At 35.6% G+C, this 24,418-nt stretch overlaps 1 protein-coding gene across 1 annotated transcript in view; it reads right to left on the reverse strand.

The window, feature by feature from the left end:
* Window positions 1-24,418, reverse strand: part of LOC129269608 (voltage-dependent T-type calcium channel subunit alpha-1H-like) — a 72,653-nt gene that overhangs the window by 29,443 nt on the left and 18,792 nt on the right. Inside the window, exons 8-18 of the mRNA XM_064105794.1 lie at window positions 23,709-23,905; window positions 22,442-22,670; window positions 15,832-15,957; window positions 10,050-10,123; window positions 9,046-9,169; window positions 8,180-8,560; window positions 6,415-6,543; window positions 5,435-5,524; window positions 4,362-4,647; window positions 1,224-1,375; window positions 862-971 (exon numbers count right to left, since the gene is read on the reverse strand). Coding sequence (XP_063961864.1) covers window positions 862-971; window positions 1,224-1,375; window positions 4,362-4,647; window positions 5,435-5,524; window positions 6,415-6,543; window positions 8,180-8,560; window positions 9,046-9,169; window positions 10,050-10,123; window positions 15,832-15,957; window positions 22,442-22,670; window positions 23,709-23,905 — 1,898 coding nt within the window. The remainder of the gene's footprint in view (window positions 1-861; window positions 972-1,223; window positions 1,376-4,361; window positions 4,648-5,434; window positions 5,525-6,414; window positions 6,544-8,179; window positions 8,561-9,045; window positions 9,170-10,049; window positions 10,124-15,831; window positions 15,958-22,441; window positions 22,671-23,708; window positions 23,906-24,418) is intronic.

A 24,418-nucleotide genomic window follows, 5' to 3' on the forward strand; every position in this document is an offset into this window, starting at 1 on the left:
ACAAGGAATATTTTTTCTGTATTTTATCATCATTTTTAACATTCTTGTGAATTTGAACAATTTTTTAAAAATACCCTTAAATTGAATCAACATAATATGAGCTATATATTAAAAATACATTTTTATAGTATTTTCTCTGTAAGATGTAGAACAAAATTTAAGAAATATATCTTAGTCTTTAAATTGCATACTATATATGAATGCAGACATGGTGCCCAAAATTATTGAAAGTCAGAAAGAGTAGCTAAAACAATGTATTTTTATGGTATTTTTGGTGGCAAAAATTCATATTTTATTGGATATGACAAAAATACTCTAAACATATATTTTTAACAAACAGTATTTGGCATTCCAAAAAACGAACAAGAAAAATATTTTTTTATTGTATTTTTTATTCCAAAATACCCTAAAAATATATTTTCGGGGTGATTTTTGGTGTAAATATATTTTTGCAATATTTTTTTTCGAGCAGGATATGAACATTTTTATGAAACACCACTCTGAGCTCACTGAATCCAAACAAATCTCTAAATTACAAAAATACATTGTTGAAAGAAGGATAGAATAAAGAAATATACCTTCCAGAATGTTTAATGTTGTCATTTTATGAAGTACCACTCAACAGAAACTAAATCAAAGGTATTTGTAGAAATTAAAAACAAAAGGTAAAAATGACAAGGCACAAGAAAGAAAAAAATACTAGAGAAAAGATGAAGTGAAACTGGAGGAGAGGTGGTATCCATAACTATACATGGCACTGAAAAATAAAGTTTGGGAAGTTGAGAGAAAGACAAAATTATGTGGGATAGAGAAAATATAACTCATATCGATAAAATGTGAAAGATGAGAGTTAATACTTACCCGTCCTTGAAGTATCTTTTAAATCCGAGAGCAAAAATCTTTAATAAGGCCTCCAAGATAAATACGGCGGTGAATATATAGTTTAAGTACGTCATAACGTCAATCATTGCCTATCAGAATAAAATAAAATGATTGAAAATTATCATTGGCATTTTAATAAAAAACAGGTATTTTATCATGACTTACACTTGGAGCCTATCATGGAATGGAAAGTTAAAGATTTGGTGGGGAAGATCACATACACGAGTCTCTTTATATTGAAAAAAAACCTTACAAAAGTCTATAAAATCTTCCTGAATACAAACTTTGTAATCAGAAGATTATTTTTTTTTGGTAGAAAGAAAAGAAAGTTTGGCACAAACCTGAGGCATCATGTAGAACTCGAGCGCCATGGTGACGACGTTGAGAAATATAATAGCGGCTACCACCAAATCAAAGTACTTGCTCATCACAATATTATGAACCGACATCCTTGTCTTGGAGTAGTTGATGTAGTATGGCTGTTCCAGTGATCCTATGACGAACGAAAGATGAGGAATGGATGTTGGTCATCTTGATAAGGTTAATATTTCCACTTGTTCTTTCAAGTTTTTCACCATTGTTTAAATCAATCTAAGGCCATTGTAGGCCGTGACCTTTGATGTCCTGTTGACCAGCCTTGATGCCTCCCTCTCATTCCCTTGGAGATTAGTTGTGCCTTTTTAAAAATCTTAATTACCTTTGTACCGTCTTACAGGCATGTGGCTTTATGAAAAAGTGGCCATGCCCTTACACATTGAATTTCAAGGCGTGTTTAACCATTATACATGCACTTCAAAGTAAATTATACTCAAAGTTTAGAAAGAGATAAAGAAAGGGAAGAGAGGCAGTTTTGATTAGAGACACTAATCAAACAAACGTAGGAGGAATAGAGAGGGAGAGAGGGGGAGAGAGAGAAGGAGAGAATTAGAAAGATGGACAGAAGGTGCCATGAGGTGAGAAGAGAAAAGGAGTAATATCTCCATAACTTTTTTAAACATTATTATTAATGCTATCCATATATACATGTATATATATACACATAACATAACATACATGTACATGAAATGACTTACATTTTTATTTATAAAATCATGTCATGTTTGTGAAAATTGCAAAAAGAAGGAACTCATAGAACCATAACTTATGGAATTTGCAATAAAATGATATAAAATGGTAAAATTGTATGGCTGATGATAGCGAGGTAAAATCAATGATTTTTCTTTTATTTATTCAAAGCTCATTCTTACCTTCATTCCTTAAATGCTATAATCAAGTTTAGTGTGGCATTTTTTAAGATGTTGCATGAACTGCATAATAATAGTAATGATAATAATCATAATAATTATAATAATAATATGACTTGTAAAGCACCAAATCCACTCTGTAGAGTGCTCAAGGCGCATAAAGAGCTAAGAGCTAAATAAAAGAGTTTTTAGAAGATTTTTAAAAGTCTCAATAGAGGTGCACTGATTTTTTGTGTCTTCAGAAAGGCTATTCCTCAAAGTGGGGCACGCATAAGCAAATGATCTTTCCCCCCAAGTTTATGAAACTATTGGAATAACAAGGTAGCCAGAAGTGGATGAGCGTAAAGACCAACTTGGTCTGTGGTGGTTGATAAAGGAAAGACTGTATTGTAATGCTGATATGTGAATGCTATGAAAAGCAAGCAACAAAATATTAAAGATAATCTGATTTTTGATTGCCATAATGGTATACCTACTTTTATCAATTCATAGCAAGGCCAATAAATGATAAGGATGGGTATTAGAACAATGATTCCATTAGATATGTAGAGAAATATCCTCATTTTTAGAAATACATGTTTAACAAAGGGCCAGATACATGCATGATGAATAAAAATATATTCAATCGACAGTGAAAAAAGGAAAATATTTCCAATTGATCCAATAAATATATGCTAAAATATCTTCAGAGTACACTGTATCCCATGAAAATGCAGACAAACTGGGGACAATGAAAAGCAAGGTCAATTAGCTAATGATATCTTAAGAAAATTTAGATTCAAGGATGGACCAATAACATGTCATTAATCTAATTTGCACAAGTTTAGGCAAATGCATTCAGGTTCTTAGAAAGTTTTTGCGTGGCAGTGTTGAAAAGAAACCCATTTCCGATATTTCTCTGTATTTTTTATCACTGAAATATACTCCCATATGGAACATTCATCAATCATCAATCAAATATATTCTTTACTTGCTGTGGGTAACACATATAATACAAGTATATTACGATTATGTTCTGATGACCCTACACACACTACGACCCATCACGAATCATTATAACATGATGAACTTATACACACACACACACACCACACACCCAAGCACACAGAATGTACATGAATATCAATACAGTTGACCCAGGAAAGCCCATACATAAAATAAACTGATGACCCCTTGAATGAAAAGGTGTGATAAAATACATTGACCTTTACATGTACCTCCAAGTGAGCGTTCATGTGATGAGCTGTAATTTTCCTATACGACCTTTCATGTTATGAACTGCAATGGACTTAAATGACCCCTCAGGTGGCGAACTGTAAATTGACCTACTGTTCATGTACGGCCTTTAAGGTGAGGAACTTCAGTGATGACCCTTCAAGTGATGAACAGTAAGTGACCTACATGTACGATCCTTCAGTTGATGAACTATAAGTGACCTATGACCCTTAAGGTGATGAACTGTAAGTGACCTATGACCCTAATTCAGGTGATGAACTGTAATAGACCTACGACCCTTCACGTGTGGACTGTAATTGGCTGATATGACCCTTAGGTTCGCGTGACATTTGCTCTGGCAACAATTGCTCCACTGTTACTGACCACACACTAATGAAATGACCAACTTCAACCCTGGATTTAACGCTATAGCCTATCCTAAACCTAACCCTAAACCTAACATAAAACTCTATTGCAACCCTAATGCTAACCCTATATCTCAGACGAAATAAAGCCCAGAGCAATTGTCGCCGGAGCAAATGTCGTGTCACCAACCCTCAAGGTAATGAACTGTAATTGACCTACTTAACCCTAAAGATGATGTGACCATCCTGGGCCCCATAACACAAAACTAAGCAATGATCGTAGAACATTTTTCTACGATTGATTGCATAGACTATAATGTACAATCAATCGTGAAAATCAAGCGTACGATCAATTGCTAACCTTTGTGTTACGGGCCCCAGGTGATGGAATTTGATTGATCTGTATGACCCCTCACATTATGAACTATGTAGGCCAAGAATTCCTTTCATGAACCTTCGAGGAATGAATAATAGCTACATATGACCCTCCACCATAAAGTCTTAACCCCGATCTTCAATATGAATTATAAGTTTCCAAAACATTGCTGAAAAGGCTGCTGCATGAATGATATACTGGCATGGGGATGTGCTTATATAGCTGATCGGTGATGCCAAAAGTACGATCCGCGAAACGGATCTTGAATCTTGTACGAACCAATCTGACAATTAGCCCTCTCTTCGGGGGTCATATTCGCGAGCTCACTGGGGTCCACGTATATGGTAACGCCTGCAGCAGCGGCGGCCTTACTTTGCCTGGCTTTCTGAAGCTTCAGCTGCCGCTTCTCGATCCGCTGGTTCAGCTCCTCCGCCGCCTGCTCCTCCCGACACTTGTGGAAGTTCTCGACGACCACGCCCACAAACATGTTGAGGACGAAGAACCCAACGATGAGCAGGAAGGAGATGAAGTAGAGAATCAGCCATTCGTTGTGATCCCTCTGAGGCTGAAAGATTAAATACAAACATCTTATTTCACCATTGAAAGAGTATTCAGAATACGTACATTCAAGAGCTTTCTGTCACAAGAACACTTGCTATGCAAAATTTCTCATTATATTTACACATGATACTGTGTTTAAGAAATTTAAGTCAGTCAGTCATTCAGGTCTTAAATCATGTTTGGTTCGTGACTACGGGGGTGGCCATATTAACCATGCTCTCACAGAGATCACCCTCACCCTCCCTCCACTTTACTCTATTCGGTGCATCCTCCTCCTTCAACCCAACACTCCTCCGTCGCCCCCTTCCCCTTAATCGTTTACAAAGGTACATGTACATAATTTGCAGAAAATATAAAATATACAGATCGGGGGCCCGTTTCATAAAGGACTTGCAACTGTTGTAACTTTGGCAACTGCCATGGTAACAGGGCTCAGCAGCCAATCAGAATCAAGGTTACCATGGTAGTTGCCATAATGGCAAAGTTGCATCAGTTGCAAGTCCTTTATGAAACGGGCCCCTGAACTTTAAAGCCATACACAACTGATTAGGATGGTTAATTTCTCACCAACGCAAGCAAAGAGGAACCAATGATGGCAGATCCATTATCAATTTACTAATTACTCTGTCAAACAACACAGGTTTCTTCTAAATGCAGAAGTACACCCAAAACATAGGAATGTGGGGAAATCCTGCACCACACTATTCTGGGGAATTGAATGAATAGATGAAAGCTAGGAAGAGCTCAATGTTCTATACAGGATTTGGGGTTAGAAGGAAAATCAAATTTACCTGCTGGTCTATGCCTACAGCATCAATACCATTATACATGATATCTACCCAGCCGTCTTTAGAAGCCAAGACGAACAGTGCTACCAAAGCCTGTAACATACAAACCACAATTCAAAATTACATTTTATGGGATAATATGAAACAGAGCATGTAAGGGAGACATCTTCATTTGGATTAACACAATTGCTAGAGAAGTCAGATAAAAGACCAAATAATTAATTACTGCAATACCTTGCAGTTTTTTTGGGGGGGAGGTTTATAAAGGACATCTAAAATTATTATTATAGATAGATACAAGCGTTAAATCATTTGACTTGGAAATATTTTAATCTTCAAAAATATGCCATCAAAAACAAAACTACAATGATAAAGAAAAACAAACATTTGAATGTTGCTAATTCATAAGAATAGGTGCAGTCCTAAATAAACAAAGACGGGTCAAGTAGAAATCTTACGTCGTATAACATCTTTTAATCCATTGTTTACCGTCTATCTACCTTTGTTCCCCATTTTTTTCCTTTTTTCCCCCCACTCTTATGCACCAGTTTATTATGCCTTTCTTTGTAACCTGTTTGACCCACCTCTCACTAATTCTCTTGTTATTCATCCCTCTATCACTGTTTTGTTCCAGATCCTGTTTGATGTTGCCTGCCTCATTATCTTAATCCCTCTTGGCCTTACTTACGCTAATTTCCCTTTGTGTCTGCCTACTCCTTTTCTTTCATCCCCTTCACTAACCTGATTGGTCTTCTCTACTCACTAATGCCCCTTTTGTCTCCTTGTTTCTAGTGTTGCTGTAGCTTGTTTGTGGTCTATATTATGGTTGTTCCACTTTATATGTTTGTCATTTTGCCTCCGACGAAGATCCTGCTAGGATCGAAAGCTTAGGCCCCTTTTTGACTTTCTTATCTACCTTTGTGGATTCATACTATGATATGAATCAATAGTGATCACTATGATTATTCATTGACCATACATACCTGGGCTAAGTTGTCAAAGTTGTACTGTTGATTGATCCATTCATTCTCACTGTTGGCCACACACTGGGTCCTGTTCCTGATGTTACGGACGTTAGGACCAGAACAGTAGTAGAACTGACCTTTGAACAACTGTAGGAAACAATTCAAACAATGATTATACTTCATTTAATATATGATTTCTCACTGCTTTTTATTATATTTTTATCATCAGAGAATATTTGTCAAAATCTGCTACTGAAAAATTGGTTCATGCACTGATTTCTTCACGACTTGATTTCTGGAATGCCTTGCTTTACAATTTACCCAACACCCAGTTGTCTAAACTCCAAAAGCTCCAGAACGCTGCAGCACCTTTGGTTACCCTTCTATCTAAAAAAACATGTTCATATCACACCCATTCTGAAATCTCTTCATTGGTTAAAGGTCGACGATCGCATCATCTTCAAAATCCTTGTATTCCATGCAATTAACGGCTCTGCTCCACAGTACAATATTAATCTAGTCAACAAATACACTCCTGTCAGGTCCCTACGTTCATCCAACTCTGGTTCCCTAGTTATTCCTAAATCCGTTAAGACATGGGGGGTTCAGGCTTTTGCTCACGCTGGCCCTGTTCTCTGGAATGATCTTCCCCTCGCAATCCGTGAATGCACTTCCATTGACACATTTAAACGTTACCTTAAGACTCGTCTATTCAATGCTTCCTACTCTTAATTGTTCCTGAATCTATACTATTATATTTGTACTTTTTCTCTTTCGTACTTTCTTTCTTTCTTACACTGCGCCTTGGGCACTCTGCCGAGTGGATTTGGCGCATTACAAATCACATATAATATTATTGATTATTATTATTATCATTTTTATATGATTCTTTAATTGTTATTTTTTATTAGATTTCAACGTGTGGTCCAGTGGTTAGGGCATTGGACTCATAATCGCAAGGTTGTGAGTTCGAATCCCAACTCTGACATTGTCTCCACTTTGATAAAAAGGCCCAAGAGTGATATCTGTCGTCTATTACGTCAGCCATTATGACTGATTACCGGTAACCTAGACGTAAAATGTTTCCTAGGTAATTGGTTATATACCAGCTTGGCGTTTACCAGCAAAATGCTGTCCTGCCGAGTTCCTACGGGAGTTACCACAAACAGAAACAGAAACATTAAATAATATCTTATTATTCTCAAAAATATACAATAGAGCATATGAATATAGAAATGACCCAAGTCAGTGACTGCTTATTCCAAGTAAATCAAGATTATTTTTGTTTGTCCAAGGAGGAGTTTGTCCAGTTTTTATTATTTATAGGTGGGTGCTTCTGGATGGAATTCTGGGATATAACTTACGCACAAGATGGGCTCATGTATAAGCAAAAAATTTCACAAGTTTAACTCAATTTGAGCAAGAAATGGTCTTCAGTATCGGTATTTTTTGTATTCACATACTCAATTCCAACCATTGTTATCATGTTACATATTTTTGAAAATTGCATGGGAGACATTGACAATTAACTAAATCTTTGATACTACTAGTCCATGACCTTTGATCTCTTGACCTTGGACCTCTTTTTTTTTAAACAAGTGCACACGTAGTTACCAAGAATGCGCATAGCACTTTTATTTGAATGCAGGATAAAAATGCATTGCCGATTAAATGCCTAGCTCAAGGGCATAGGTTCCGCGACCGGGGATCGAACCCCGGACTTTCCATGTATAGTCAGGGGCCTTAGACCACTCGGCCACGCCACCTCACTTGGACCTCTTACCTGAATACCCAGGATTCCAAAGATGATAAAGAAGGTGCAGCAGATGATGACAATATTACCGATGGGCCTGAGAGAGGAGAGGAGTGTCTGTACCACCAGCTTCAAGCCCGGGGCACGACTGATAACCCTGAGAGGTCGCAACGTCCTCAGCAACCTGAAGACACGCAGGATGGAGAAGATCTCCGGACTGCTGGACGACACCACCGTGATGAGGAGGTCGATCCACGACACGATGACCAGGCTGCCGTCCATCACGTTCCAGCCGCTGTGGAGGTAGGCGTGGGTGCCAAAGAGGAACCCCTTCGCCAAGACCTTGACGAGCATCTCCAGGGAGAAGATGGCCATGAAGATGTAGTTTGAGATGGTCAGAAACTTCCTCTCCTGAAGGAACAATGTTCAAAAGAGTGTTCAGTTATCAACCAAAGACAGATTCAAAATAAATTACATAAGATTCATATTTCAGGTCCATCACTGAAACCAGACCACTTAGGGTGAATTTAATTCCTTTCAGATGCAAATACCATACAAAAGTGGGAACAACATCAACTTAAGACCTACTTAATATTTACGAGAGCAAATTGATCACACTGCGCACAGGTGGACAAATACATTGCATATTATTTGGCTTAGACTTAATAATGTCACAATGGTTATACTGCTTTTTATTAATAAAAGTTGTCTTGTTGTACATGCATGTATTTACATTTCTACATTTGATGCTCAATAATGAGTTTGGTTAACGTCTTTTTTCAATGACGATCATGTTGTAATTATTGTAAACATGTTCCGTTTTGGTCCTTGGACCTTTGCATCATACATGTATATCTCTGATTTCAAACTGGAGAAGTAAAAAATAAATATCTTACCACACTGTCTGGTTCTATTGACGGTCTCTCCATAGCTAATGTAATGCAATTCAAGAAGATGATGATAAGAATACCATAATCAAACCACTTCTGAGCTATCAGATGCTGTAGTTTCCTCCTTGTCCTATGAAAAAAAAAGATAATAATTAACCATGACAGTGATTGTGAGAGTACACAAGCACCATGTGATAGAATTCTCTTATTATTCTACATCACAAACCATTTATATTCCACTTGTGTTTACTCTTGCAATCTATTTTTACTATTATTATTATTATCATTTATTCGGCAAATAATACAAAAAATACATTTTAGTATAAACAATACAAAATGAGAAATATGAACCATTGGAACGCCAGGGACAGAAAAAGTTAACTGAATTACTGTGGCATGTAGCCTCCTGTCCCAATTCCAATGGTTGATTTACAATATATTAATAACTAAACAATAGTAAAGTACTCGTAATATAAAAGGGTATAGCATGCGACATGAGTGATTGAAAAGAATATGTGATATAGATAATATCAAACTATATTGATGAATTACGGGTAAAGATAAGTTATAACCGTACCCCCTCTACAGTTAAGAACACAAATTTTAAATTCAAGAGGGATGCAGAAACCCAAAAGTTGAAACATTGTGCAATTAGACATTGAGTAAAAAAAAAATCCTAAAAACCTAAAAACAAATCCTCTGAATATCTATAATCTTATTCCACATTATTTCTCCTCCTTCTCTACTTTCTTTTTATTATTTCCTCCTAATCCTTCTGCCCTCCTGCTTCTTCTGCTTCTTTTACTCCTAATATTTCTTCTCCCCTTCTTATTTTCTTCTCTTCCTCCCTCTTCTGATGCTCCTTCTTTTCTTCTCCCTCCTCCTCCTCCCCCTTCCCTGTCCTTCCTCTCCTCATTCTTTTTATCCTTCTCCTCATTCTTTTTATCCTTCTCCTCATTCTCATTCTTCTCTATTCCCTTCAGACGTTCCTCAAAATCTAATCAGCTTACTTGTTTCTTGGTGATAAGAGATACAGTGAGTATTCTTCTCTCGTCTTGAAACATCCCTTAGGCTCTGGACAACACTTTATGCAGTCACAATCCTGGATTAAATAGTGAAATAAAGACATAACAATCAGTCAAATTACTTATCCAGCTTTTGCCAAAGAAATAACATCCATGGAATTTTTTTTTCATTGTAAAGTAAACAAATTAATTGCCTCACACATTTAAAACTGGTTATTAATTGATTAAATATCTACAGATCATCATTCACTTCTGTATAAAAGCTATATAATGTACAGTGTGTTCTTGGTAGAAGATTAATAATAATAGCCAATTTTTATAGAGCGCTTTTCCCTGAATGGCTCAAAGCGCGTAACAGCATATTATTACCCCGGTCATTGGATTCATTTCAATCCCGCACGAAAAGTGCACAATTTCCACTCCCTGGGGAGCATTCCTTGCATTCATCGCAGCCTCATTATGGCGCTGGCAAAATCAAACATACAATATCTTTCGCATCCTACCGGGTACCCATATTGAGTGAGAAAGAAACATATTTCCCCTGGTATGTACTCTGAAGTCAGGTTTAACTTAGACCGTTGCCTAAGTCAGTTCTTACATTATAAAAGGCCCAAAGATGTCTAAATTGTGTTTACATTGCCTCTTTCTAATGTGTTTTATTGCATTCATCCCCCCATGCCTTGATGGTAATTCAGTTTAATATTCCTACACAGTTGTAAATGATAAGAGTGGAAAATAAACTTTAAAATTCAACCTATATTCTTAGAGGTGTGTGTCACATTTGGCATTCCATAGTTTAAATTAAACAACTTCAGAGTTTAATTTAAAAGCAACGGTTCAGCATACAGGCCCTCTGTCTACAACATTTTGGAAATTGCATCAATATTCACCTAGTATTCATATATACATGTAATAAAATATTACTCATACTATACATGGAAAATCACAGAAAGAAAACTGAAACATCTCAATGACTGAACATTTGTTAGTAATAATATACACAAGTAATACATGGTAGAAATGGCTAAACTACAAAGAAAGATGACAAAAATGTAAATACCAATTAGAATATGAGTGCACGTCACCAGAGGAGTATCGTGTACCTTTTAATCTGAGGGAGGTTGACTGATTTTGCTATAACACATATTTTCCATAGACACCTGTCTGTGTGTATTCATCATCATGTGTATAGGCTTAGTTACATGCATTAAATGCAGACCTGCCAACCTCTGGGAATGAAAAACTGTATTCTGTGATACAAAAAACTGTATTTTCCCCCAAAAAAGTGTATTTCATAATAAAATGCTTGGCGCACTCGCCCATCACGGCGCTCAAGCTGCATGCAAGCTAAAATGCGCACTGCTCTTGCAGATGAAAAAAAAAAACATTGAAACTTGTGTATATCTCACCCTGGTTTTTACAAAATGATTGAAAAAAAAAACAAGTTACCTGAAATTACATTGATCTAATAACCATATTTGTGTACGTTTTATGAAATAGAGAAATATAGAGATGATTTTAATCAATAAATTACGATTTTTTTTTTTTTTTTTTAAATACAAAAAACGTATTTTTTAAAGAAAAAACGTACTGCCATATTTTGGTTGCAAAAACGCACTAAATACGGCTAAAACATACTGGTTGGCAGGTCTGTAAATGGTTAGTTACTACACATGTCAGTAGTTCACTTCGGTGCTGGACATCATTTTATCACAAGTTATTAATCCAACAAAAACCTCAAACTATAGGACGTGTGGAAGATCAGCATGGAAGCTGATATCAATAGCAATGTTGCGATCAATAGTAGTCTATATAATGCAGAATGAATCAAGATGGGGGATATGCACATGTAAAGCAAAGAAACAGATGTGGAAATACTGTCTGAAACCCCCAAGAGAATGTAATCACGGGGAGACTATAATAATGATATATTGAATTCCATATAAATATTTTATTAAACAATAAATAATCAACTGAAGAATGAATAATACTTTCCAAAATTAAATGAAAATTCAATAAAAAGAACATTCATTAAAGGTCCTCAAACCGATTTATCCCTCTCAAAACAATATTTCAGGTTTCCGATTTCTTTAATCGAGATCACAACCATAAAACTGAATGATTTTTCATTAAATCAAAGACATCTAATTCAAACATTTGGGTTATTCCACGCTACACTATTGAAAATCACAATTAATTTTCAACATAAGATTCTGAATAAATTTTGCATTTTTGATACTTCCTATAACACTGCTAATTACATTATTAGAATAAACTGGTACTCAACATTGCCATGAAATTATGTTTTATGAAAACAGTTGTTATGTTTGAAGTATGGTATAAGAGAAGCAGACATCTAATCATCTCCTTCTCAGATATTATGTGACCATAACCACAATGCAGGGACCTCTTTCATAAAGACTTACGACTGTTGTAACTTTACCATTATTGCAACTTCCAGGGAATCCTTTATTGTAATTAGCTGATGAGTCTCATTAATAATAATAATAATATTCCGCATTTATATAGCGCTTAACACATCGGAACGACATCTCTAAGCGCTTTACAGACATATTATTACTCCGGTCATCGGATCCTTGCATGCCCGCATACAATGTATGCACCTTCTCCACTCCCTGGGGAGCATTCCAACAAGAGTTCTAAGACTCAATTGCTAGGCATACTACATAGGCTTTCGCATCCTACCGGGTACCCATTTAACACCTGGGTGGAGAGTGGCAAATTGTGGATTGACGCCTTGCCAAAGGACGCTAGGCCATGGTGGGATTCGAACACACGACCCTCTGATTACAAGGCGAGAGTCAGAACCACTACACCACGGTGCTTCCACACATTATCATGACAATAATGGCAAAGTTATGATAGTTTTAAGTCTTTATAAAAAAAACAGGCATCAGCCAGGATAGAGCTCTACATTTTAGTACCATGGAAGTATTACAGAGATATGTGAAAATGGAATGACTAAGGCACTTGGTGAAAACGGCAATAACAGAAGACAAGAATCTGTCAGAATAAACTTAAGAAAAAATCAGGAGAAAACTGAGATTAGTGAGAGCGACATTATAAAGTGATATAAAATCTGCTAGATATGATAGATAAATGAATATGGTTAGGAGTAGTGTGGCTGAAAAAGAAAACATTGCAGAAATACAATAAGAATTATTATGGTGAAAAAAAATTATATAAAAATAGGTGATTATAGGATAATAGTACACCCTCGATGATAACAAGTGCGCTGGACCCTGGGCATGTTTCATAAAGACTTACAAATATTGATTTTGATTGGCTGCTGAGTTCTGTTACCATGGTAATTGCCACAATGGCACAGTTCCGACAATTGTAGCTCTTTATCAATAAAAGTCACCATTAGCAGCATAAACGTGTATTTTATATTTTACTTTCATACAAATAAATTTTGATAAAATTGATTTTGAAAATACTGTAATTACCTTATAATGACATAATTTCAATCATAAAAATGAAACATAATTTACGGAAAAAAGTTCGATCAATTAAGGTATTGAAAACCAAAGACGCAAAAAGTTGCATCTGACTGTATGTATACTTCCAAGTATTTTTATATAATAAATTATACCAACCTAACAACTGTGACATAGTCTCAAAGATTACAAAAGCAGAGGAAAGATATACACCCTTATTTCTCATGAAAAAAAATATTACTTATAATCAGTATAATTATATATATAAGTATATGATGCAAACATAAAATGAAGATTGAACTAGAGAACATATAGTTATTGCACAACAGGTGTGAATATATATATATATACATGTACATGTAGGAAAATAGAATATATGAATGACTGATATTGCAGCTATAATGAAATATAACATAGACTACGTACTAATATGGCATATATAGATGTTGACATATGAGAAATGTACATTTACTGCATAATAACCATTCCTTTTAACGTACAGTTGCAGAAGCATGTACATGAGAATATATACATGTATGAAACTGGAGCATGAGGGTATGATAGAGCAGATATGGTGATGCAGGTTACATGGCTACCATGAGATCTCTATGCTACTTGCACACAATCGGAGCCGTGGCCCCAGCAACTGTATAATCACGCTTTCTAGGCATGAAACTCACCCATAGAGGAGTTGCCAATTTGCAGATGAACAGGGATCATTGGAGGCGGGTGTGTTCGATAACAAGCAAGGGTTTCAACATGCCAAATGTATGACATGACAAGATTGGGATATGGGACAAAAGTAATAGGAGAAAATATGAGGATGAGTATTTTCCTTTTTAATGATATTCGTAATAGTATACACAGTATTTCTTCCATGACTTTATAATCATAAATCTTATCTATTTTTAAAGAAAATAAAATGGGGAAAAATATGCAACGAGGTAGATTGGTTTCTCTCTTCTTTCACAAAATTAGGAGGACAAACACATCTAAATTAATTTCCTTCAAAATATGATGGTTAAATATCATTTTGAAGACAATTTGTTTGGTACACATAGCCCATCAATTTTAAATTGTAAAACGAAATATAAAATAATTGTTTAATATTTCCTCATCCATACATCCCGAAGGCCTAAAAGATGTACATACATGTATATTCTAATCTTTACAAGGACAGAAACTTAAATGACAACACTGTCCTCAGAAAATCCCTCTTACTGCAAGTCTTAACTTGCCATATGTATCTCCATTATCATATACCTCAATGATTTTGTGGCCGGATGAATAAAAAACTTTTGTTCATGAAATGATAGAGGCTGTTCTCACTACGTTCCTAAAACTAGTTTACTGGAAACTAGTTTAGTGGAAACTAGTTTAACGCGTAGTGAGAATGGTCAAAGCGGTCTTGGAAGCGATCTTCCAAACCAGTTTGGAAAACCACCTCGCGATGTAGTTTTCAAGATCGCTTTGCCTCGTTAAACTGGTTTTAGCGTAAGTGAGGACACAACCGTTCTTCGGGAAGCGATCTTCGCACATTTTGAGCGCGCTACTCCACACGACAGGTGTAGAATGCCTATGCTGCGGTTTCGAATTTCGCGCGAAACGTGTCACCCCACTGAGAGCGTTTCCATAGCAACAAGAGCGCTTTACGTGAAGTGATTTTGAAAACCACTTTCGTGTGATCAAGTGAGAACGCTAGCAAAGCGATCTTCCAAACTGGCTTTCTGAACCGGTTCCCAGTAAACTAGTTTTAGGAACGTAGTGAGAACAGCCTCTTAATGAAGTTAAGGATGAATATTGCGCTTCATAAAACTTCAAGATCGATGAAATTCAAATTTATGCTTCATTTCATTTTCCATTTTTAAAAATCCAACTATGCCCAATACCAGAAAAAAAATGTAAATTTCTGGTTTCCATTCTTCTGACTGAAATATTTTCTGTCATGTCTAAAGTTCTATGAATTCTAGATCCTAACCCAAATCAATGATACAATCATAATAATAATAGCTAATTTTTATATAGTGCTTTTCCAAGAACGGCTCAAAGTGCTTTACAGCATATTATTACCCTGGTCATTGGATTCAATTTCAAACATACAATATCTTTCGCATCCTACAGGGTACCCATTTAGCACCTGGGTCGAGAGTGGCAAAGTGTGGATTAACGCCTTGCCAAAGGATGCTAGACCGCGGTGGGATTCGAACACACGACCCTCTGTTTACAAGGCGAGAGTCAGAACCACTACACCACGGCTCTTCCACAATTATCGGATGATACACAATGTACATGTAACTATCAATTACCCGAATGCAACAGCAATCTCGTGTGAAATCGTCATCCCCATCGTCATCATAATCTATATACCCATCATCCTTTTCTTCACCGGTCGCATTTCTGTTATTACTCTTGGATGAATTTTTCCTCTTTTTCTACATGATGGCGAAAAAGGAAAATATCATCAGGGTAGCAAGATTTGGGAATAGCTTGAAAAAATGTCACTGATGATCATTCTTTTGTTGAGGGAGGAGAGGGATAAACAAATGTAGCATTTTCATGAAGAATGATCAGGTACAATGGGAGATGGTGTTAAGGAAATAAGATCAACTGAAAACTATAATATGATCTTTAATTAGATAAGCATGCAACTGTTCAAACATCTAAAAATGCATGAAGATGACTTTTCTGCAATACATTTTATCTTTTCTGCATGGAACTGCATTATACATATATATATATATATTAATCTTTTTTTTTCACGTGCATGAAGAAATATAAAGCTGTCCATATCATAAGATCAAAGTCAAGAAGTACAAAATTCATTTAAGTAGTAGTAGTAGTAGTAGCAATAATCAAGGTTTTAAATCCAGTTTAATCCCTGATGGTGGGAGTGGCCGGATCTGAGTATCTTTCAATTTTCTCTCAGAACAATATGTTGCTTTCTTCAAAGATGAATAAGTATACCAAAGCGTATAATATATCTAAAAAACAGAGAGTTCCTAATTAATCGAAATTCCACAGTAATCAACCATAATATGTACATATTCCAGCATCACATACACACTAAGTTCGACCAAAGTAATTGTTTTGTTCTAATTATGTGCAATATGTATCAAAATAACAGTAATATTAGACACATAAATGTAATAACCATTGCCAATTAATACCATTCCAATAACACCTGTTTAATGGTGTTTACATGTATTTCCACTTATGGGTAGGCCTGAATATAAGATAATTCACAATGAAATCTGATGTGGTATTACTTATGATAGGCCAAATTATCCTAACACACTCTGTATTTATCATCTGTTTCCGTCATCTTACCTAATGAAAAAAAATACACCTTCATTTCATAGTTTCGAATTTTCCATTATTTTCAGTTTGAAAATACGTTGCTGCACTGTCATTCAAATAAATGTTGAATAAGCTATATGTACACTGTAGCTACAAGATCAATATTTTAACACAATCTTGGCTTTTAAAAAAAATGACCACAAAATAGAGTCATCATCTGTCACTGCAAAATAAAATGAAAATAAAAACAACCATCAGCGAAGCAAATGCCACAGACTGCCACAAAATTAATCGTACGTGGACACAGGTCAAAATGTAAATTTCAAGAATCAATTCCTGCAAATGGAAAATTCATAATGAAAATGCACAAAAGAAAGTCAAATTATTGTCAAAATAAACTGTAATAATAGCTATAAACACATTTTACATGAAAGCAAATATTACAGGCCATGCATGATTGAGCTTATATATAAACTATTTGTTTGTCATAAAATGAGCAGTGCTTTCTGAAAAGCTGGCTTGGAAATGATTTCAGGTGATTTAAAATGATTTGATTTTATTTGTCTCACTAATGTGATTGTATAATGGATGAATTTATACAAGTTATACAATGAATAGCAACAATCCGGTAGGTGGCAGTTTTCTTATTTTTCTTAAAGCTGTTTGTAAGTTATGAACGATCGTACAAACAACCCAAGGCTCAACTGGCGACATGTTCTTGTGCTTGATGCGATACCTCAATCTTTTATTTATGTTTAAATCAACATAGTGGAAGTAAATTTCCTATAACTCTAATAAGATTCTAACCATAAACTTTGATTGTTAATTACACAGATTTTAATGTACAAAGATTAAATTAACACAGATTTCAATCTTCAAAGATTGAATCAACATGGACTTTTAACACCAAAGTTTGAATTGAAACATATTTCAATTAAACAGATTTTAATCTATAAAGATTGAATTAACAAAGATCTTAATCTACAAAGAATTTATTATCAACTTCAGCTCATGGGATTAAAGATGATAGAGAATCTGATTTGGAACCCAAGAAGAGAGCGATCCATTGATTTTTTTTTCATCTGACAATCTGATAACTTTCCTCAATTTTGATTGGCTAAGAAAACTGTTCCTATGGTAATTGTGGGATAAAACATATATTTTACATCTGTAAGGTCCTTTCATCAAAATGCTCCCAAGTTCATCGCTCATACGCAAAATAGTGCGTAATTCACGAACAATTTCATGATACAGTTCCGAGGTCAAGTACGGAATAGAGGGAGCTAGTTTTAGAGCATCTATGAACTTGAATCTTTTAATCTTCTATGGATTGAATCGTATAACACCCAATCTAAAAACATTGATTAATATTCAATCGTTTTAATTTCTTTCTATCACTTCTATTTCAGGGTACCTTTACTTTTTGAAGGAAATACTATGTAAATTCTTTCATATTTCTTAATCATATTTAACCTTTGCTTAAGATGAGACATAGACAAAAAGTTTATATTTGATCTTTATAAAGGCTTTTGTTGGGCGAACTTGTCTTTTTTTTAAATCAAGAAGGGTAAAAAACATACGAACACAAAACAAATGATTAGATTTCAAAAACAAACAAATTATTTTTTTAAACGTGTTTTACTCCAACAAATGATTTAATCTTTTAGTTTATGATTTCTTCCTACTGTGTATTTCACTTCTTATGTTACATCAGTGTTTTGTCAATATGAGTATTGTGTTGTATGGTGATAAAAATAAAACAAACAAAAAAACAATTTATACTGTGCCATACCATGTTAGCTTTCACAGCAAAATTTGAAAATTACATGGTGCGTGACAACATTACAATGCATTGTATGCTACATGTATGTGGAACATGCTTTAATTCATGCATTTTTCCTACCCATCTTTATTCCTTAAACTCTTCAAAACAACTAATCTTCTTAAAACCCACAGGCTCATATTCTGAAGTCAGGTTTAACTCTGTTCTAAATTTATGGGGAGCCAAATATTCAAAAATTCTGTTTATATTGTATATTTCTTATGTTTACTATTTTGTTTTCATTTTGCTTTCATAATGAAGAGAAATAGTTCCGATATCATTCACAGACAATTATGAACAATTTGAGTGTCAAATGAGTTAATAAATTGGATGTGTACTGTAGGGATTCCACCCACCCCCAATTGGCTCTCCATAGTAAAACCACAAATTTAAACCAGGGTTTAATTCAAACCTGAGTTCAGAATAAGGGCCCCTGTGTCTTAGTTTGCACAGCAAACACATTCATTTAGACAGGAAAAAAGAAGTTTCTGTCATAGATTTTTGTCAAAATCATTCAAAGTTTTCCGTTGCAAAGCATAATATAATCAGGGTATATAAAATTGTGTTTTTTTTCTTGTAGAATAAATAGCTTTTACTGTCTGGAGCTGTCAATTTGATAGAAATGCCTAATACTTTTCTTATGGTCCGTCCTGAATCTTTCTTTTAAGCACTACAGCACATCCTAAAAATATAAACAATAGAATGTATGTTTAAAAAATGGAATTGTTTTTATTTTTTATTTACCATTATCGATATCTGTGAATTCTTCCAATTTCTTTATTAATTCTAGAATGAATTAGAATGCATCTTATGAAGTTGCTCTAGATATATCATGTGAAACTTCCCCTTTGAACATTTCTAAGCTACGTATACATGAAGCAGTGGTGCACATGGACACAAACTGATTTACCCGGCAACATCCAGTAAGGCACCTCCGCAACCAACCAAGGTACGAGCACTTCTGTCATGGGATGGAAGAGCAGGATGAAGTGAAATATGACGACACCCAACGTGATGTTGGCAATGAATATCGCAATGACAAGGAGGAGGATGATGGTAATGATGATGTTAACGGTCATGATTATGATGACATAGATGATGATGATAAAGATGATTGTGACGATGATGAAGATGGTGATGGTGGAGATGGCAATGGTGATGGTGATGACGATGATGCTGATGATGACACTGATAATAATGATGATCGTGATGTTGATGACAACAATGATGAAGATGGTGGTAATAATGATGATGATAATGATGATCATGACACTGATGAAAGTGATGAAGATGGTGGTAATGATGATGATGCCGATGATGATGATGATGATGATGATGGTGGTGGTGGTGGTGGTGTTGGTAATGGTGATATGATGATGATGAGGAGGAGGAGGAGGATGATGATGATGATGGTGATGCCACTAATGATAATGGTGATTGTGGTGGTGATGATGATGATGATGATAATAATGACAATGATGATGATGGAGATACATCATGCTAATCAAACTTCCAATACTGCTAATGATGATGCAAAAAGATATCAATATGTAAAAATAAAACAAAGACTTAATGGCCAGAAGAAGCTAACCCACCTTCAAAGTAAACCCATAACATCAAAATGATGAATAATCATAAGATGCACAATTTGGGGCTTCAAAACAAAAATAAGGGAATCACTAAACTTGAGAGTGGGCCAAGGGATACAGATATAGGTAATAACAAATCATTATGTCATTCAGTCATCAATACTCCCCATCAATCTTATTATTTGATTTTCTAAATTAAAATGAAGAGTTCATACAGTACTGAGAAAGCTCTGGATAAAAATATAAGAAAATTCATAGTAAAATCAATGAGTGGTGTATTGTATTCTTTAAATTAAACTATTAATTTCCCCTTTTTAATGACATTTGCTACAACAGCTATCATAGTACCATACTCATATTTTCATTATTATTATTATTATTATCATTAGACTGATTAATGTTCGGTGGGTGTAGAGTGAGAGATGGTGAACATGCATGAATAGCTGATGTGGCCTAGTTGTAATGAAAAAGCTATAAAAACAGCATAAAAACACCATACAAACAAGAATAAATAGAAATGAATATCAAAATTATAATAAACATACACATGCATCAATCATGCATGAACTGAAATAAACATGCATATTCAAACATTCCTCCCATCCCATGCAAAAAAAGGAATCAGATTTCATGATTTGAAAAGAGAGTGCAATCATTCAATAAATTGGTTCTCATACTCAAGCCACATTCAAACATACACGTACAGACCTATTTGGAAATGTCCAAACTTAAACCCACAATACACATAGAGCAAGAAACCAGATATATAGAGGTACACCTAGTCAGTGGTCATGCTAGCATCACTGAGCTATGCTTCCGCAGAAGTGTTAGGAGAAAAGGTTAATACACTGTACATGGAGTTTCTTTGCAGCCCTTTAGTTCTGATATTCTGCACACCTCGACTGCCACGGAAAGAAGAGAGTCCATGCAAGCAGGAGTCATCTGCTCCGTGCAACATCGACTGTACGACCACTACTGCTTTTGTGCCAAAGAATATGCTGTAAAGCAAGAAAGTCTCTGCGGAAAGAATTCTGTGAAGTAGGACGAAGGGTGTAGAATGGCATTCCAACCCGTCCCTTTGCCGTGCAAATTTTCAAAAACAGCCAAATCGAGATTAATTGCAAGCATTTGGGTTCCTTGCTGCTGTGTGGAGATCGACCTTGATTCAGGTGAGTATAAGATTAATAAGTTTATATGAACAAAGTCTGTGCGAACAAACACACAGTATGTTCATATCTAAGTTAGAGAGGGGAGGTTAAATTTCGCGCATAAACAAGTTAAAGCTTTTTGAATGGACAGGCGCCCATCCAATACTGTTTACTTGTCATTAAAAAAAAAGGTTTGAGTTAAATCCTATTTAAACTCTTTAGATTATTTCAAGCAAACTGAATCTGATAAATCTTCAAGTGAACACAGTTTAACAATACATGTAAATTTGCACATCTGCTATCATGTTTTGAAAACAGCATAGGATTAAAAACCACATCTTCAATTCTTGGCATAGTAGTGGAAACTTTCCTGATTCTCCTCTAGCTATGACCTAAGGGGGTGTTGCAAGAAAATATTTGCAATCAATTGCAAATATTCTGTTACAATTTTACAATTGATTGATCACTTTTAACGGGAGCAAATCAGATTACACTCCTTGTTTTATGGAGCAGATTAGCAATCGATTGCAAATTTACAATTAATTGCACGACATATGCTTGATTTCAAGAACGAAAATAGACTTGCAATTGATCGCAAGTTTCTTGCAACGCCCCATTAGTGTCATATTCCAGTTCCATGACATTTGCTCTGGCGACAATTCCTCCAATGGAAAATCTGCATATTAAGCCAAACAAGACCTAACCTCTACATCTAATCAAACCCTAATCCTTATATTTACATTATTCTGAACCAAAAACTCTATTACAATCCTAACTCTAACCCTACATGTATGCCCTCCGAGACATTAAGACGTGTAGCAAATGTCGCAGGAGCATATGTCATGTCAGCCATATTCCCTGGGTTTCACTTCCTCCTTGTAAGAGTATATCAAAATAGAATCTGCGCAACATAAATTCACGATTAATGCTAGAGCCCACTGTCACACCAATGAAACCAAACTCCAATCGACCAATGGTATGCCATTGAAAATAACTTAATAGAGTTGGTCAGTCTAGCGTTGGTTTCGCCAATGTCACTGTGGCATATCAATCTACTTACTGCCTCATCAATGGCATCAGGATCTTCAATATTGCTATAGGTTGTTGGTTGCGTCCCTTCCGTCTGTAGATCCTTGTTGTCCTCCAGACAATCAACCGGTACCTGGGTGTCGGCTTGGGGGATGGCCGTTACTGATCCACCGTTGCAGGAGATGTAGGACGTCCGTCGGCTGTCATTGTTGTCGCTGTCGGGTAGGTAACCGTTGTGAGAACCATCATGTAGGGAGCTTCTATACGTGATAAATGGAATGGAATAGTAGCAAGAAATTTTGAGGTAACTCTTCCAAGATTCTTTTGTGTGTTGTGAACAAAAGTTAAATATTTTATGGAATGGAATACATGTAATAATTACCACTAGAATTGACACAAAAAAAACTTGTCACAGAGATATGAATTCCAGGTATCCATTTGACAATGCTAGGTAAACCCAGGTAAAGATTTTTGCAATCTAAGGGTCAAACATTTATAAGATGTAAAATGGATAATGGTTGCTGAGGACAAAACTATTAATAAAAACATATGCGCCATAGTGTTATGTTGTATGCCGCCCACTTGCGGCCTATGTTTTACAGGCGTGTTATTATTGTTCATTGGGGTCGGGTATTCGCCCCTTCCGGCCGGCAGCTTGCGTTGCGTGAGTATGGTTCAATACATGTAAATGCTTAAACATTATTCTATTGTGACTGGTTGTCCATCTTTGTAATAGTCTCTTAATAATGGCATGGTGGCAGCGGTGGGATTTTGTACTCACCATTGATTTATTTTGCGATGGACAACCAGTCACAATGGAATAATGTTTAAGCATTTTATTGAACCATACTCACGAAACCCAAGCTGCCGGCCAGAAGGGGCGAATACCCGACCCCAATGAACAATAATCACACGCCTGTAAAACATAGGCCGCAAGTGGGCAGCATACAACATAACACTATGGCGATGAGTAAAGTGAAAAAAAATTAACTTACAGGATCTGGTTCTAAAAATGAATTTAAAGAAAGTAAAAACTGAAGGAAAGAAAGCAAGTAAAGAACCATTCCGATAAGAGGATAATGATATAATGGGGAAAATTTGAGTAAGAAAATATAGTGAATATTAAAATCTGATAATACTAAAAAGGAAATGGCAATAGATCTCCTTAGGCTCATTCAGCTATATCTACAAATTACCTCAAAAAAATGTTGAGTACTAAATCAACAAGACAATAAAATCTTAAAACTTATACTAATAAATAAGAGGCAAAGACAAATAAGTTTGAAATCAAAACCTACCTGCTTATACTGACTGAAGAATGGCTATCATTATCCTGCCCGAGCTCATCGCCCAGTTGGTAAGGGGTGAGAAAGTTGCCCCCTTGTTTCTGGTCCTGGGGTGAATTGCTCCTCAAGCTGCCCCCCTTATGACTGTTCACACTGTTGGCGCTGGGACTGCGCGGGAGTCGGGGTGACCCCCTGATATTTAATGACGACTAGGGTAAGAGAGAGAAAAGTTGAGCAGAAATATCAAGCTATTGGCTAGCTAGTGAGTTGCTTCATAAGCTTGTTAAAGGCATGCAGAAAATCTTTTAAATGATCTTTTAGAAAGCATGTAGGGGAAGGCGGGGTAAGTTGTGACACTTTTTGCATTTTGCATGTTAGAATTGATATGACTAATAATATTGTAGAAATAAGTACCTTGCCTTTAAATATGATTCTTGGGAAATCTTTTTCACCTATATACAACTTTCTACCCCCACACTGAAAGTCGTTGTAACCTTTGAAAAAAACGATGTCAAGTGGCACAACTTGCCCCATATGTGGGGTAAGTTGTGCCACCTTCTAGGGTAAGTTGTGCCACAAAAACTATGTACAAAATGGATGCGGGAAGAACCAGCATGTCAATTTTTATTTAAAGTCTTTTCACTTGCTAATTCTCTATAAATACTAACATTCTCTAAAAGTAACAAAGCTGTCATGTGAATTTGCTCTTTTCTGCCTGCATA

The sequence above is a fragment of the Lytechinus pictus genome, chromosome 10, assembly GCF_037042905.1.
Source record: "Lytechinus pictus isolate F3 Inbred chromosome 10, Lp3.0, whole genome shotgun sequence".
NCBI lineage: Eukaryota > Metazoa > Echinodermata > Echinoidea > Temnopleuroida > Toxopneustidae > Lytechinus > Lytechinus pictus.